At 39.7% G+C, this 16,039-nt stretch overlaps 1 protein-coding gene and 1 non-coding gene across 3 annotated transcripts in view; both read right to left on the bottom strand.

The window, feature by feature from the left end:
* Mgam (maltase-glucoamylase) overlaps positions 1-16,039 on the bottom strand; it is a 143,966-nt gene that overhangs the window by 102,216 nt on the left and 25,711 nt on the right. For both annotated transcript variants that reach the window (XM_038318489.1, XM_038318490.1), the window contains exons 13-21: positions 15,705-15,789; positions 9,754-9,871; positions 8,185-8,356; positions 7,026-7,142; positions 5,800-5,954; positions 4,374-4,458; positions 3,581-3,637; positions 2,946-3,070; positions 65-153 (exon numbers count right to left, since the gene is read on the bottom strand). In XM_038318489.1, the coding sequence (XP_038174417.1) occupies positions 65-153; positions 2,946-3,070; positions 3,581-3,637; positions 4,374-4,458; positions 5,800-5,954; positions 7,026-7,142; positions 8,185-8,356; positions 9,754-9,871; positions 15,705-15,789 (1,003 nt within the window). The remainder of the gene's footprint in view (positions 1-64; positions 154-2,945; positions 3,071-3,580; positions 3,638-4,373; positions 4,459-5,799; positions 5,955-7,025; positions 7,143-8,184; positions 8,357-9,753; positions 9,872-15,704; positions 15,790-16,039) is intronic.
* Positions 15,115-15,220, bottom strand: LOC119808621. The gene has a single exon (XR_005284530.1). It is a non-coding gene; the product is annotated as a U6 spliceosomal RNA (small nuclear RNA).

Genomic DNA, 16,039 nt, shown 5'->3' with positions numbered 1-16,039 from the left:
AGGGGCGAAGGGACAGAGTCAGACACTCTGTCCTGCCATGGCCACGCCCTCTCACAGCACTCACCCTTGGACTGCCCATCATCCCAGAACAGCTCTCCTCTTGCTTCTTTGTTTTCATCCAGGGCAATGAGAAGGCCAAGAGGGTTCTTCCGGCTGTGGGGGACAGAAGCACAAGACCCAAGTCCTTAGGGCTCAAAGAATTTGCCAAACATTTGTATCCATTTTTAATCAGGAAAGGTTACTAGTAGCAGATATTCTGTTCTCCCTCCAATATAAGGGCAAGACTGGCAGGCCTTTCTCTCTCTAGTACCAATATGGGATGAAAATACTCTAAAGCTTAGCAATAAGTACACATGAAGGAGGTAGGAATGTGAGAGATAGAATCAACAGCTACAATAATAAAATATATGGCTGACATCAGAGAAATGCAAATCAAAATAACTCTGAGACTCCATCTTATACTTGTCAGATTTTCCATGATCAAAAACACTGATAATAGCTTATGCTGCCAAGGACGTGGGGTAAAGAGATCACTCCTCCATTGCTGGTGGGAGTACAAACATACAGCAACTTGGGAAATCAGTATGACGATTTCTCAGAAAACTGGGAACTAATCTACTTCAGGACCCAGCAATACCACTTTTGGGTATACACCCAAAGAATGTTCAATCATACCACAAGGACATGTGCTCGACTATGTTCATTGCAGCATTATCCATAATAGCTAGAACCTGGAAACAACTTAGATGCCCCTCTACCAAAGAATGGACAAAGAAAATGTGGTACATTTACACAATGGAATATTACTCAGCGGTAAAAAATAATAACATCATGAAATTTGCAGTCAAATCGATGGATCTAGACAAAACCATCCTGAGTGAGGTAACCCAGACCCAGAACGACAATATAGTATTTATTCACTCATAAGTGGCTTTTAGACATAAAAAAAAGAAAAACCAGCCTATAGTCCACAAACCCAGAGAATCTAGACAACAAAGAAAACCCTAAGAGAGACATACATGGAACATACACAGGAAGGTGAAAAGGACAAGTTCTCCTGAGTAAACTGGGAGTGTGGGGGTCATGGGACAGGGTAAAGGGGAGAGGAGAAGAAAAGAGGGGAGCAGAGAAAAATGTATGGTGCAATAAAAACAATTAAAAACTGTTGCTGAAAGTATCATTTGAAGGCAGATTAAGAGGGAGAACTCTTCCACAACAGTGCTATGGCTAGGTGTTTAGAGTCCATACCCTGAGAAGTGTCAAGTTCTAGGGAAAAGACACACTTTCTGAGAAAACAAAACTATACAGTAGGGTCATATAGAGAATGGCCACTTTCCTTATTTGATGATTTGTCATTTTGTCATGAGAGAAAAGCATATATGTCACCCAGGAATTAGGAAGTGCTAATTTTCTGCTGGAAAAGTTGGAGATAATATCTGAGTTTAGCTGGGACCTTTGAGAAAGCAGCTGGAAATGGAGAGTGGATGTAGCTCGGTGAAAAAGCGTTTTTCAAATATGCGTAGTCTTTTGCAAAGGGTAACACATGAGAAGCCTAAATGCAGCATGACAGGCGATGCTGGGGAACAAGAAGAGCAACCGTTGTCCAGGGCAAGCCTGAGCGCTAAAGGCACCCCAGCAAAACCACTGCTCAAGGAGATGGTAAGCCAGGCTGTACTGTTCCTAATCATAAAGTCAAGATTTCAAGCAGGACAGCAATAGGTCAGCACGCTCATTTTAGGAAGGTTAAGGCATAGCTAAAATAGACTGTTGGTGAGCAAATTGAGAAGGAGAAAACAGGAGCCTTTGTATTTACCTTTAAAAATGTCAGTAATTTGAAATTTTCAGATAATAGATGGATTTCAATGGAAAACACAGCTTTACAGACCTCTAAGAACTCCCAGGATATTAAAATCTCATAATCTACTACTTTCAGGGAAACGTGACAGAAAGATGCAGCTCTTCAGTGGAGTGCACATGGAGTCTACAACTGGAGTCAATGACACGCAAAGAAAAATATGAGACATTGGTGGGTGGCTGTGTGTGTGTGTATGTGTGTGTCGTATAATTTGAAATAATTTTAAAATTTAAATATACTTTGATCATATTCTCTCTCAAGCCCTTCTAGATCCTCCCCCACCACCCAATCAACTTTAAATTCTTTCTCAAAACAAACAAAAACCCAGTACAACTACAAAATCTCCCCAAATCAAAAAATAAATAAATAAAGCCACTACCACCAGCCCTCAAAGAAGAAACACCAAACCACAACCAAATAAACACACACAAAAAAAAAACCCAAAAACAACAACCTGGAATCCATCATAGGTTGGTCAACTACTCCTGAACATGAGACCTGTCCTGCTGTCCTGAAGTGGTTGATATACCTGTTTTACTCTACTGAAATAAATTGATTTTGCCTCTCGCAGCAGGTGTATGTGACAGTTTAGTTGCTAACCTTGACCTAGCAGCTGGGTCTTCCTTAGTCACAAAAAAGAAACAGCTCTGTGAGAGGAATGGAAACGAGGGTGAAGGTTGTAAGAGGTGAAGGTTATAATGAGAATTCATGAGTCAAGATTAGAGAGCCACTGACAGACACACAGGTCAAAGCAGGGAGGGAACCACGTGACCAGGCTTGCACAGCATAGTCGTCCCCAGACATGAGGCTTTCAGTGAGAAAGCTGAGCATGCACCAGGAAACCAGCAAAGCTGAGAATTCTAGTATGTTCCAACACGTTCAGAGAGTTGGGGAGGGAGTAAATTAAAATCTCTCAAAACAATCAGGGTGCAGCTCTAGGTCATAAACTTCTAGAGGAAAGGTCAGGTGACGTTCAAGGGGACATACCCAACTCCAGCACCTTTCCCACCCACAGTCTGGTCAACAGACCATCCCAGGAACGCTCCCCTTTATCAGCCATGCACCCGCTTAAAGACATCCCACGCTGTACCTGGCTGTTGTGGTTGTGCTTGGCTGTTGTGTGGGGAAGATGTAGCCTCCTCGAAGGTGAAGTCCAATTTTATCTCCGGGAAGTTCCATCTCAACGCTTTGCTTTCTCCATGTCAGTTGCGCCCCCTGCGGCAGGCAGATAAATCACACACGTTGGCCTCATAGTATGTGAACTTCCAGGGCCCACATCATACTGAGTTCTCTATAGGGCTACCTCTTTTCCGTCTAGCCATCTAGCACAACTACTCTCTACCCAGACAATCCAACAAACGGAGCTCAGACTGTAGATCAGCTCGGAGTTTGTAAAGCAGTTTTGCCATGCTGGGCCTGTTTGATGTACATTTTGTGAGCTGACACTTCTAAGATAGTCATCTGATTTGGGGCCGAGCATAAATCACCCATGAGGCTCTCTAATGCTTGCTCATGAGAAGCCCTTTGAGTCTTTACCTTATTGCTGAACAAAGTGCATGTGTGTTACGTTCCAGGCTTGCTCTACCCAGACTTTGCTGTGAAATTATAGAAAACACTACAGAGATACTCTTTTGTGCAGGAATGGGAGTTCTCAGCTCTGGAGGGGCACCTCTCTATGCAGTTGCAGCTGTAGTCGTGAGTTCAAGAAAATTTCCAGCTACTTACGGTCTCATAGTCATACCAGACGGCATCGGGCACATAGGCTTTCACTTTTACTGCACCCTAAAATTAAATTTAAAAAATATTATTCTCATGACTCAGCCTCTGGTGACATGAAATAGATGTCTTAGCAAAGGGGACTTCCCAGCTGTATTCAGAGAAGGTAGATGTAGTCTCGTTTTCTGTGTTGTTGAACTATGCCTTTCTCCTAGGACAGATAGGAAAACTATAGCCTGGCAATCTGGGGCTGGAGGATCACAAATAGGAGGGATAATAATTAGAAATAATAAAAAGGATGATGAAATACACTGGGGGACAACTCCAGCTTTCTGTGAATTATCTCACTGAGTTATCTCTATAGCTCATACATCAGATGCTGTTATGATTCCTACCTTTGAAGTTGGGAAGCCTATGCAATAAATCTCCTGAATCAGCCTTCTCACCTAGCCAGCAAAGATCATCAACCCTGATCACTTTGACTTTAGAGAGAGTGCTGATCTCTGTTTCATCCTGGTTCCACATCTCAGAGCAATAATGGTTGCTTATAATGACCTGATGAGCCAGAGGCTCATTCCCAAATCTAAGGGACCAGTTTGTGCTTTTACACTGGTTGAGAACTATAAAAAGAGGCCTCTAAAGGAGAAAACATAAATCAGATACGTTACTACAAAAAGCCCTTGGATACCCTTCCCGATTGCCCCAACCACAGGTTTTTGTAATAGAGGGGAGAGAAAATTTAGGGAGGAATGAGCAGGAACAGGAGCAGAGAATGCCTGCCTGCCTCTGTAAGAACACTTGCCTCATCCAGAACAGGAGTGATGAGGAGTCCTGGGCCCCACAGAAATTGCTGGTGTATGCCCCAAGTATTGCTGTCCTCATAGAACCTAGAAAGCAAAGAGATAGGTCAGAGAGAAGTAGACCAGTACTCCTGGAATCTCTTCCAAGTCTAACCAAAGCATATAGGCCATCTGGAAAACACCCAGTCACTGTGGGGTACCTACTCTACCCCACTTCCTTCCATCTCCTGTAGATCTGTGTCTCCACCACATGTAGCTTCCTACTCTTCCCCCAGGTGAAAGAGAAGTTTCTATTTCAATATCTATGCTAGGCTGACTTTACTGTTGTTTGCTGTATCTCCCTTTGGAAGATAAATAAAATAACCTACAAACTTTATGACTTTAGCTTATCTTCAAGGAAGATCTGAGGCTGGTCCTAGTGGCACAATGCAATCTCAGATATGTGGATATCAGAAAGATCATCGCTTCAAGTCCTGCCTGAGCTCCAGGGAAAGCTCCAGGCCCACTCGAGAAATTTAACAGATCCTGTCTTAAAATAAAATGTGGTGGCACACGCCTATAATCTCAGCACTTGGGAGGCAGTGAGAAGTGAATCTCTGTGAGTTCAAGGCCCGCCTGGTCTACAAAGCAGGTTCCAAGACAGCCAGGACTACACAGAGGAAACCCTGTCATGAAAGAACCAAAAATAAGGACTGGCTACAAGCTTAGCGGTAGAGAACTTGTGGACCATGCACAAAGCTTGAGGCTCACTTCTCAGTCTCAGCCTGTCCCAATGCACAGCAAAAGGAAAGAACTGCACCAGATCAAAACCAACATAAAATGTTTAAATTTTTGTACTTTAGGATATCTGCCTTTAAACAAGTGATTCCAGGAGGTGAAATTTTTACCCCGGAAGTGATTATGAGTGTGTGTATGTGTCTAAGGTTCTCATTGGCCATACGTGAGAGTCAGCAACATCTTAAGTAGCAAAGGTTCCTAAGAAACTACATCCTGAGCTAAATAAGAGATGCCAAGTGGCTGTCAAATAAGAGGAATGGAGTTTTAAGGATCACTTATGAGATTCTTGCTTGTTTTCAAGCTGTGGACGCATTCCTAGATACTGAACAGAGTCCTAGCATTATAGTACATATACATAGTACAGAGAGACCATCAAAGCCTTATCAGATGCTTAAAACTAAGCTAAAGGGAAGGGAGAGGTAGGTAAGTGGTAGATTTCTTGCCCAGTATAAGCAAAGCCTTGGGGTTGACCTACAGCACACACGTGCGTGCACACACACCTGAAAACCTTGCTTGGATGGCCTTGTATTTTACTTTGCTATTATCTGCTATTAATCAACATCACCAAATTTGCATTAACAAAAGTTTGCTATTATCTGCTACTAGTCAACATCACCAAGTTTGCATTAACAGAACGTTGGGAGGACTTACTCATGCACAAGGGGCCTAGCCACGGTGTCTCCCCGGCTGTGTGCACGGTAAAAAAGAGTGTACAGGTAAGGCAGCAGAGTGTATCGGATGTTAAGGTAGTGCCTAGATGAAGTCAACAGCAAGGAATTGTCTCCAAAAGAGGCAGGATCCTGGTCCTAAAAGGAAAGAAAGGTTTGCAGTTGTGGGTTGACCATGGAATAGCTGTGCATACCCAGGATGACCTCAGAGGCCATGCAGCATAGCCCAGAGTCTCATGCGACACGATCCGGAGCCTTGGTTGCACAAGGCCTCAGAGTAGCACAGCTGGAGAGTAGAACCATGACATCGAGCATGTTGCCATTGCAACTTAACAACTTAGCTGCCTCGTTCAAGCGTTAGAACTGCCCCGTTGAGAGGTTATCTTACATAATTTTGAAAGGTTTCCTCATCTTCTTTCTCATTACAAAAATAAGTGAAGCAGGTAGAGTGCACACAAGTTTTATAAACCTCACAGAGTCCCATAATTTCCATTTTTATTTTGAGATGTCTGAGATTTTTGCTTTAGTGGTGTGATCATTGTCAACTTCCTAGCATCTAACCTTCTAGTGCACAGCACTTCCCTCCCGCTGCCTTGGAAAGGGGAGGCTTCCTGCTTGGTGCTGCTGTGTGACCCCTAGAAGTATTCTACATAGCATGGAATCTATCTGCACTCCTCAATTAGGGATTTTTAAAGTCACGTTTGCTAGGTAACCCAGGCAAGTATCTATCTCCTGATCCTCCTGCTCGCGCCTCCCAAAAAGCTGTGTGACCACATCCAGGTAGAATCTTGAATGTTAAACTGTTTGCTTAAATAATGAGCTGTGCATCCTATCCAGGCTGACTCTTAATGTTATTATTTAAACATCCAGAATCTGAACCCAAGGAAGCCATCCGCAAAAATGCTCACAAAATATATATATATATATATATATATATATATATATATATATATATATATATATGTCATATATATATATGACAATAAGTGAGAGACTGAGACATTGAGACATTTTATGATCAACAGGTCCCTGTTAATGGCAAATGGGTCCCAAATCAGCATACATGAAGTATATTATAAAGTGGGCTCAGATCAGCATACATGAAGTATATTATAAAGTGGGCTCAGCAGATTTTATGGCAGGGATACAAACACATCCAGTCCTAACGCATGGCCAGTGTATGTTGATTATACTTCCCAGTTGACTTACCTTATAGCCCTGGCCATTGTGATTCCGGGAAAATGGATAAAACGCCCCCAGCTGCATCCAGCGCCTGCAGAGCTCCTCAGAGGTGTCCTCGGAGAAGCCACATATATCGGCCCCTACCTATGATTCGTGGACAGCGTGTTTATCAGACTTTTTCCACCAGGACCTTCCTAAATAAACCTTGTTCAGATCTTTTACCCAGAAGGCTAATGTGGCCTGGTCAAATCAGCATAGAGCCTGTGTCCACAACGCGGCTAGATGACTCCTTTCCTGCCATAACCTCTTCATCTTGTTAAACTGAGCACTAACTTGTTATGGACAGTAGCTGGCAATACCAATAATATTATACCACATATGTTTCTAAAACCCACTCTGCTCATGCCACTCACTTCACCAAACTCCCCACGGCTTCCTCTCTAGCCCTCCCACCAGCCCTTGAAACCTGGTTCTGATCTACCCTTCCAGACACCCTCCCGCTCCAGTTTCACCCCGATCTTAGGGGCTCATCTGTCACCCTCTTAGTGCTCCTTTTGCTTGTGTTTATTCCATGGTCTTAAAATGAGCTTCACCCCTCATTAGCCAGATTACACAGTTCAACTTAAGCAGCATCTTTTCTAAATATGAGGCTTTTGATTTATTTTACCTGACTCTCTTCCTCTTATACTCATATCAAATTAATAAAGATTTTTTTCTCAGAATCTGTCCCAATGATTAACAATTACAGCTCTATGGATATTTATCCAAATAATCATTGCCATAATTATTTGTTTACTTTTACGTCTCCATATTTTGTTACTGTGTGCCATTCTGCTTAATTTAGCACCTTGGACGCAGTAAGAGCTCAGTGAGTGTGCCTATTGAATTTGACTAAGTAATGCAAAGCCCATCCAGTACTCCATATATGGATGCATCTGGCGAAGACTGGAGGATTGGTGCAGTCTTGTACATGACGCATTAAGAATATTTCAGGAGCTATCAGGGTTGCACTTTCTATTCACATCCAGCCGTTCAGACAATGATGCTATGGTATCAGAGCCACGGTGATGGTGATGAAGAACGGACATAAAGCTTACACCATGACAGGCTTTATAGTATGAAAACTGATCAGCAGGAAGCTTCATGGGGACTGAGAGTCATAAGAGAGCTTGGGACAGAGACTCACCATTGGGATACCGAAAAGGCTGAACTCAAGCATGCCTGGAATGGACCACTGAAGGTCCTTCCACGTGGCAGTATTGTCTCCTAACCAGTGGGCTGCAAACTTGCCAGACCCCGCAAAGGTAGACCGCGTGAGGATGAAGCTTCTCTTGTCGGGGAACACGGTCTTCACGGCTCTAGGAAGGAACGGATATCGAGGGATCAGAGGGGAGCTCAGCTGGTCTCAGACCAACAACAAGAGCAAGAATATAAAACATAAACACCTCATTCCTCTCCACTCCTTTTCTCCAAAACGGGTTAGAGGTGCTGTTTAGAAGCAGTTTGGACCACGACATTCATTCATGTTTTGCTTAGCTTGGTTTATATACATACCATTAGCCTCTTAATTTCCAACAACTTCAAAAGCAGCCTTGGAAAGGTTGAAAACTAGAGGTGTAATAATTTTATTAAAAAAGAGCGAAATTTATCAGAAGTCGGGATATATTAGCCGTTCTCTCACAGGACCTCAGAGACAAAACCAAAGTGGACTTCGCAATGCTACTTTTGAAAGTTTTATGTAGAAAAACATGTGGGTAATAATTTCATAAGAAAAATACTTTAACATTAAACATAAATGTGTGTACTTTTGAAACTAACTACATTAAATAATTTTAAGTTAAAGGTCTGCATATGTACACATAACTATAAAAAAAAAACCCTGCAGGGCTGGATTTGTAGTTTGATGGTAGAGCACTTGCCTAGCAGGTAAAGCCCTGGGTTCATCTCCTTCACTGAAAAAACATTTACTGAGGAAATTTGCCATTTCTTTCAAAATGACTAAAATTACACCTGCTACCTTGCTAATCAGTGAATGTGTTCTTGGGCTAGTTTCTTGCTGTCACTGTTCCAGAAAAAAAACATATTATCACTATATTTTCGTCATTATAGAATTTAATTTCAGGCAAAGGTGAAGTAGAAGGCTTTTGGGTGTAACCTAAAACCCTAATGTGCATGGATATGTAAAGCTACTTAGCCATCTATATCCTTTATTTTTACACTCTGTAGAAAGATAAAATGTATAAGGAGAAGGGCCTTTTAGATATTTTTCTTGGATACATTTCTTAACAGTTTTCTTTGATTTTTCTATTCATTCATTTGTTATTTCATTATATATATTTGGCAAATACTTACTGATTTCTTATTCTCTACATGCCAGTTTCTTAATTCACTCAGCAATGATGGTTATATTTTTAAAATATTTGTGTCAGCTTTAAGCGTATATATGTGTGTACCTGTACACACTGGGTGTATGAACATTAAGCACAGGTAGCAGAGAGGACCAGAAGAGGGTGTCGGATTCCCTGAAACTGTAGTTACAGGCACTTGTGAGACACCCAACGTGGGTGCAGGGAAGCAATTCAGGTCCTCTAGGACAGCAGTACATGTTCTTAATTTCTAAGCCCTCTGCACAGGACCTCCCTCCCTCAAGTTTATTTTTCATTTCAACTTTTCACAAATACTACATATGAGTCACTAGGCTACTTTAAGATCCATAATTTGATCACATATAAGTTTACAGTAATAATGGACTCACTCAGCTGTGGCAATGGCCATGGAGTAGCCATACAGATTGTGGACATCATAGTGCTTGCCCCAGTGCTGAATTGCATCCATGCAGAGAGTCGTAGAGAACAACTTCCCATCCAGGATCTCTGCAAGAACAATGACAAATCACCCATCAGGGAAAACCTTGCATGCCAATTTCTTACTTCCTAACTTCCATGCAACCTGCAAAGATGGCTGCACTGTAGCCATCCTGAAAACAAACATGCTGTGTTCTTGTCCTCAGAAGACCATCGGTTGATGCAGTTTTTCTGATACAAAAAAATACATTGTGTCACCCAGACACTCCTGATTCTCAGAGGCAGAGAAGACTCTAGTTCAGCTACAATTTCAATCAGAATTTTCCAAAGCAATTGGCTCAAACTACTAAACATTGGATGAAAGTGTACTTTAACTCCTGACTTCCTTTTCTCTTGATCGTATATTGCAAAGAGTGACTTCTAGTCTTAATTTCAATCATATATTCTCTGCTCCTAAAATTGTACCACTGTGGTTCCCACAGAAATGAACTGTGTATTCTATTTATTAAAATAGTTTCTTGGTAATTTATTTACTTCTGACCTGTTTTTAAATTCATTCTACATGTTAATGCCAGATTAATGCTTCTAAAGCCAGTTGACAGTCCTACAACCTTCTATCAAAACTATAAATAGCTTCTATCACAGAAAGAATTAAGTGATGACTGTTTGGCCTCCCTTCAAATCTCTTCAACGTTTGATTCTCACCTACATCTACCTCCAGCCCCTAGTTTGCCCTCAGACTGAAGTGACCATGAGTGTTATAATCCTAGGAGTTTTGTTCTTTTCTTTTTTTTTTTCAGTTTCTTTATATGGCAGATTACATTGACAGATATTTTTTTTATGTCGAATCATCCCTGTGTTTCTGAGATGAAGCCAATTTGATTATGGTGGATGATTTTTCTGATGTGTTCTTGGATTCGGTTTGCCAGTATTTTATTGAGTATTTTTGCATCGATGTTCATGAGTGAGATTGGTCTGTAATTCTCTTTTTTAGTAATGTTTTTCTGTGGTTTGGGTATCAGGGTAATTGTAGCCTCATAAAAAGAGTTTGGCAATGTTTCCTCTGCTTCTATTGTGTGGAACCATTTGGGGAGTATTGATATTGGCTCTTTGAGAATCTTATAGAATTCTGCACTGAAACCATCTGGCCCTGGGCTTTTTTTTTTTTTTTTTTTGGTTAGGAGACTTTTGATAACAGTTTCTATTTCTTTAGCAGTTATCTGTCTATTTAATTTGTTTATCTGGTCTTGATTTAATTTCAGTAAGTGATATTTATCCAGAAAATTGGCCATTTCCTTTAAATTTTCCAATTTGTGGAGTACAGGCTTTCAAAACATGACCTAACAATTCTCTGGATTTCCTCTGTGTCTGTTGTTATATCCCTCTTTTTTATTTCTGATTTTGTTAATTTGGATATTATCTCTCTGTCTTTTGGTTAGTTTGGGTAAAGGTTTGTCTATTTTGTTGATTTTCTCAAAAAAAAAAAACCTTTGTCTCATTGATTCTCTGTATTGTTTTCTTTTGTTTCTATTTTGTTGATTTCAGCTCTCAATTTGATTATTTCCATCTAGTCCTGCTAGATGAGTTTGCATCTTTTTGTTCTAGAGTTTTCAGGTGTTCTGTTAACTCACTAGTGTAGGACTTTTTTCAGCTTCTTTATGTAGGCATTTAGTGCTATGAACTTTCTCTTAACACTGCTTTCATTGTGTCCCATAATATTGGGTATGTTTTATTGAATTTTAGTATGTCTTTAATTTATTCCTTTATTTTCTTCGTTGACCCATTGATTATTCAGGTGAGCATTGTTTGATTTCCATGTGTTTATGGGCTTTCTAAAATTAGTGTTGCTGTTGAATTGTAACTTTAACCCATGGTGATCTGATAAGATACATGGCACTATGATGTGTGATTCCCCACTATATGCTGTGATTATCATTAATGAATAAAGAAACTACTTTGTTTCTATAGCAGGACATAATGAGCTATGTGTGGAAAATTAAACTGAATGCTGAGAAGAAGAAGGCAGAGTCAGGGAGAAGCCATGAAGCCACCAGAGACAGACACATCCTCGTGGTGATGCACAGATTTATAAAGATGGATTAAATTAAGATGTAAGAGTTAGCCAATAAAAAGCTAAAGCTAATGGACCAAGCAGTGATTTAAATAATACGGTTTCTGTGTGATTATTTCAGGGCTGAGCTGCCAGGCAGCCAGGAAACAAACAGCCTATTACAACAAATTGACACCCACATGACCAACTAAAATCCACTTAAAAACCTGAGAGAGCTTGAAAAGGAATTCTAGACACAAAAATACACAGTTTAACACAGTTTCTTGCTGTTTGCTGGCAGTGTGCCACAGCTCCTTTAAGAGAGGTTTTCCTGATTCAGCAATAACAGAAAAAAAGCCACATTTTCAAAAAACGGCAGCTTCCTGGGCCATGCTGCCAGCATGAACTCTGGCTCTTTCAGGAGACCAAGTATTTTAATGGGGTTTGTAAGCAGTGTGTTATAAACTACTTAATGGCTCAATATAGACCCACTGCATACTTATAACTGGGGTGGTAAGCATGGGTCAGAGGCAGTGAACAGACCTCCTTCACCATGTTGGACTGAGTGGAGCAAGCAGACAATGCCATATATACCCTAGTATATACCCTAGTAATTTCTGCAGCTTAGGTTCTTAAGACACACTTCTGGTAAGAAAATAATTACAGATATACAATAAAGAGAAATACAGATGAAAAAGACCTGTAAATGGGACACAGTGTGTTTTAAAAATGTATGTAGAATTGGGAGAAAGAGAAGAAATAAAGTATAGAGAGTTATAAAAAGAAGTAAATGGTTTCTAAAAAAATAAAACAAAGTCTTTAAAGAGACAGAGAACAGACAACCATAGATTAAAAGGAGTAAAGAAAAATAAGTCACATAAAGATGGAAAATTCACAGAGAGTCTGGATTAGGAATATTATTGTGTTTTCTTTGAATTTTTTCACTGTGAAGGAGCTAAGTAACCAACATATATACTTTAAAGATATCTTGACTTCAGAATTTGAGTCGAAGGAATATATTACTTCAGAAAAGAGGTTCTTCTTTTGTTCCCACAGAAGATAAGAACCTGTGGAATACTTCTGGACTAATGTGGTTTGATGGACCAAGACCCCCTGAAAGGTCATCTTGAACACCCCTCAAAAATTACTTTGCCCAATAAACAGCAAGAAGCAGAATGGAGAGAACTATACCCATATCCCTAAATGATTGATTATAAATGTTTGTTTACATTTAAAAGGGAATATGCTATAGAGATTTGCATTGGTATGGATATTGGTCTATTGGTACAAATTTAAGGTCAATTTTGTTATATGTATATTCTGCTCCTGATTAAGGTATTGTATTTGTGTAACTCATTTTAAAATGCAATGTATAATTACAAAATATAGGTTAATAGACATAATAGTCTATAATAGTCAAACTTCTATTCATGTTAGTTAGGTTTTCTAGATAGATAGATGATAGATAGATAGATGGATAGATAGATAGATAGATTTCAATTACTCATTCTTCAAACCTTTCAAAGACCTACAGAATATGGTATCTAAATGTTTTAAGAATTTAGGACTTTTCGTGACAATGATACACATCTGCTCCTGGCAGCACCATTTATTTTAAGAGGAAGATGGACATCGAAGAGACTCCATATGGAGTTTGCTAGCAATTTGGGCAAGAAACTGCTCTTGCATTGACTACTTTGTGGTATGCTGTGAGAACTTGATATGAAGGACCCACAGAGAAATGACTGCTGAGGTTGCCTAAGGAAGGTAAGACAGTCCTTCAGGGTTCCTGCTTCATGAAAGAGCCTGCCACACATTCTGCAGGACATAGAAGAAAGTGGCTGCTAAACTGCCAATATAGGTTTAGAACTGTCTTTGAAATTTTCTTCTTCATGGAAAAGTCTGCCAGATACTTTGGGCCTATAGGCTGAAGATGGATGCCCCAACAATACAGAACAACCTTGGGAAACTGTCCAGGCAGAAAGATGTCTCTGTTAATTCTAGAGTATGGGAAGTTGCTTATGATGTACTTCCTGTTTACTTAGGTAATATTATATCCTTCTGGAGTCTTTGATGGAGTTGAAGAATTTATAGTTATAGTTTTCCTTAGTTATGATAAAAGATAAAGTAGATATTTATTATAACTGTAATTATTGCTTGATAACTATTTTGTTACATATAATTTTACTATTTTAAAGTTAAAACCTTCCTTTTTATTTAAACAGTAAAGGGGAGGTGATATGGGATTACCCTCTGTATGCTGTTATTACAATTAATGAATAATGGAGCTATAGCAGGGCAAAATTTAGCTAGGAGAGGAAAGCTAAACTGAATGCTGGGAGAAAGAATGTGGAGTCAGGGAGAAACCATGGAGCCACCAGAGACAGACATACCAAAACTTTGCTGGTAGGCCACAACCTCATGGTGATTCACAGATTAATGCATATAGGTTAAATTAATATGTAAGAGTTAGCCAATAAGAAGATAGAGCTAATGGGCCAAGCAATGATTTAAATAATATGGTTTCTGTGTGATTATTTCAGGTCTGAGCTGCCAGGCAGCCAGGAAACAAACAAGTGACCTATTACAACAGGGTTATTCCAATTTTTTGTATCTGTTGAGGTTTGCTTTGTTACCTAGTATGTGGTCAATTTTTGAGAAAGTCCCATGAGGTGCTGAGAAGGTTTATTCTTTTATGTTTGGATGGAATGTTCTATAGATGTCTGTTGAGTCCATTGGAGTCATAACATGTTAGTTCCCTTATTTCTCTGTTAAGTTTCTGTCTGACAGACCTGTCCAGTGGTGAGAGTGGGGAGTTGAAGTCTCCCACTATTAGTGTATGGGGTTTAATGTGAGATTTAAGCTTTAGTAGTCTTTCTTTTACATATGATGGTACCCTTGTATTTGGAGCATAGATGTTCAGTATTGAGATTTTCTATTGATGGATTTTTCCTGTGACTAAATTGAAAAGTTCTTCTTTGTCTCTTTTGATTGATCTTGTTTGAAGTCTATTTTGTTGGATATTAGGATAGCTACACCAGCTTGTTTCTTAGGTCCATTAATTGGAAATTTTTTCCCAACCCTTTACTCTGAGGTGATGTCTGTCTTTGAGGTCGAGGTGTTTTTCTCATATGCAGCAGAAGGATGAATTCTGTTTTTATATCCCATCTGTTAGCCTGTGTCTTTTTACAAGTGAATTGAGTTCATTTATACTAAGGGATATTAATGGCCAGTAATTTCTAGTTTCTGTTATTTTAGTTTTAAAAATATGGAATGCTTCACAAATTTGCATGTCATCCTTGCACAGGGGCCATGCTAATCTTCTCTGTAGAGTTCCAATTTTAGTATATGTGTTGCCAAGCAAGCACTCAAACAACAATTAATACTGTGGTTCCATAACCATATCCTCAGAGCTTGAGGTTCATTTGACTATATAGCTTATGCCCTTCTTTCAAGTTGTGGTCATTACCAGATATATGCCTCACTTGAAGGCCAAGACTACCCATCTGGTCTCTCTTGTAAGCTCTAGCCTATGAGGTTCATCTAGAAATTGACACTAGCTAATCACTAACCTCTAGATTCTACACATCATATATGTTTTGGAATTTCCCCCACAAGAACATTGACTGGACATGGAAGAACTAGATTACGCATTGGGAATTTATGACTCTTCAGAGAATTGTGAACAGTATATTGAGTTTCTTTCCTAGTTTTCTTTATGTAGTGTCCACATTCCTTTCTCTGTGAGCATTATGTGCAGACTCCTTTGTCCAATGGTTCAGATATATCCTTGTAAATTTAAAATATCACATATACCTTGCCACATCAATCAGGTTGACCATAATGACTTACTTGGTGTGAATGGAGGATAATTGAGATTGTTTGTGGCACATCCTGACAAGGAACCATCAACAAAGTTGGCGACCTCATTCATATCCTGCCAGACAGAGAGCAAAAATCTATTAGGCAGAGTAGCATGCCATGTTTTCATAATGGTGGTATTTTTTGTTTCTTAGAATCAGATAAACATCTCTACATATTTCTTTTAAAGAATGTCCCATGGTTATGGTAGAAATAGATGTTCCTGTCTTTTCTACTCACTAAAAATTTCATAAAGTTCTTAGAACTGCTTCAAAATGATGTGTGTCTGTAATCACTAAAGTAAACAATTCCCAAATACATTATCC

Source organism: Arvicola amphibius, chromosome 2 (genome assembly GCF_903992535.2).
Source record: "Arvicola amphibius chromosome 2, mArvAmp1.2, whole genome shotgun sequence".
Classification (NCBI taxonomy): domain Eukaryota; kingdom Metazoa; phylum Chordata; class Mammalia; order Rodentia; family Cricetidae; genus Arvicola; species Arvicola amphibius.
The sequence above is the reverse complement of the archived record's forward strand: the minus strand, read 5'-3'. Positions and strand labels throughout refer to the sequence as shown.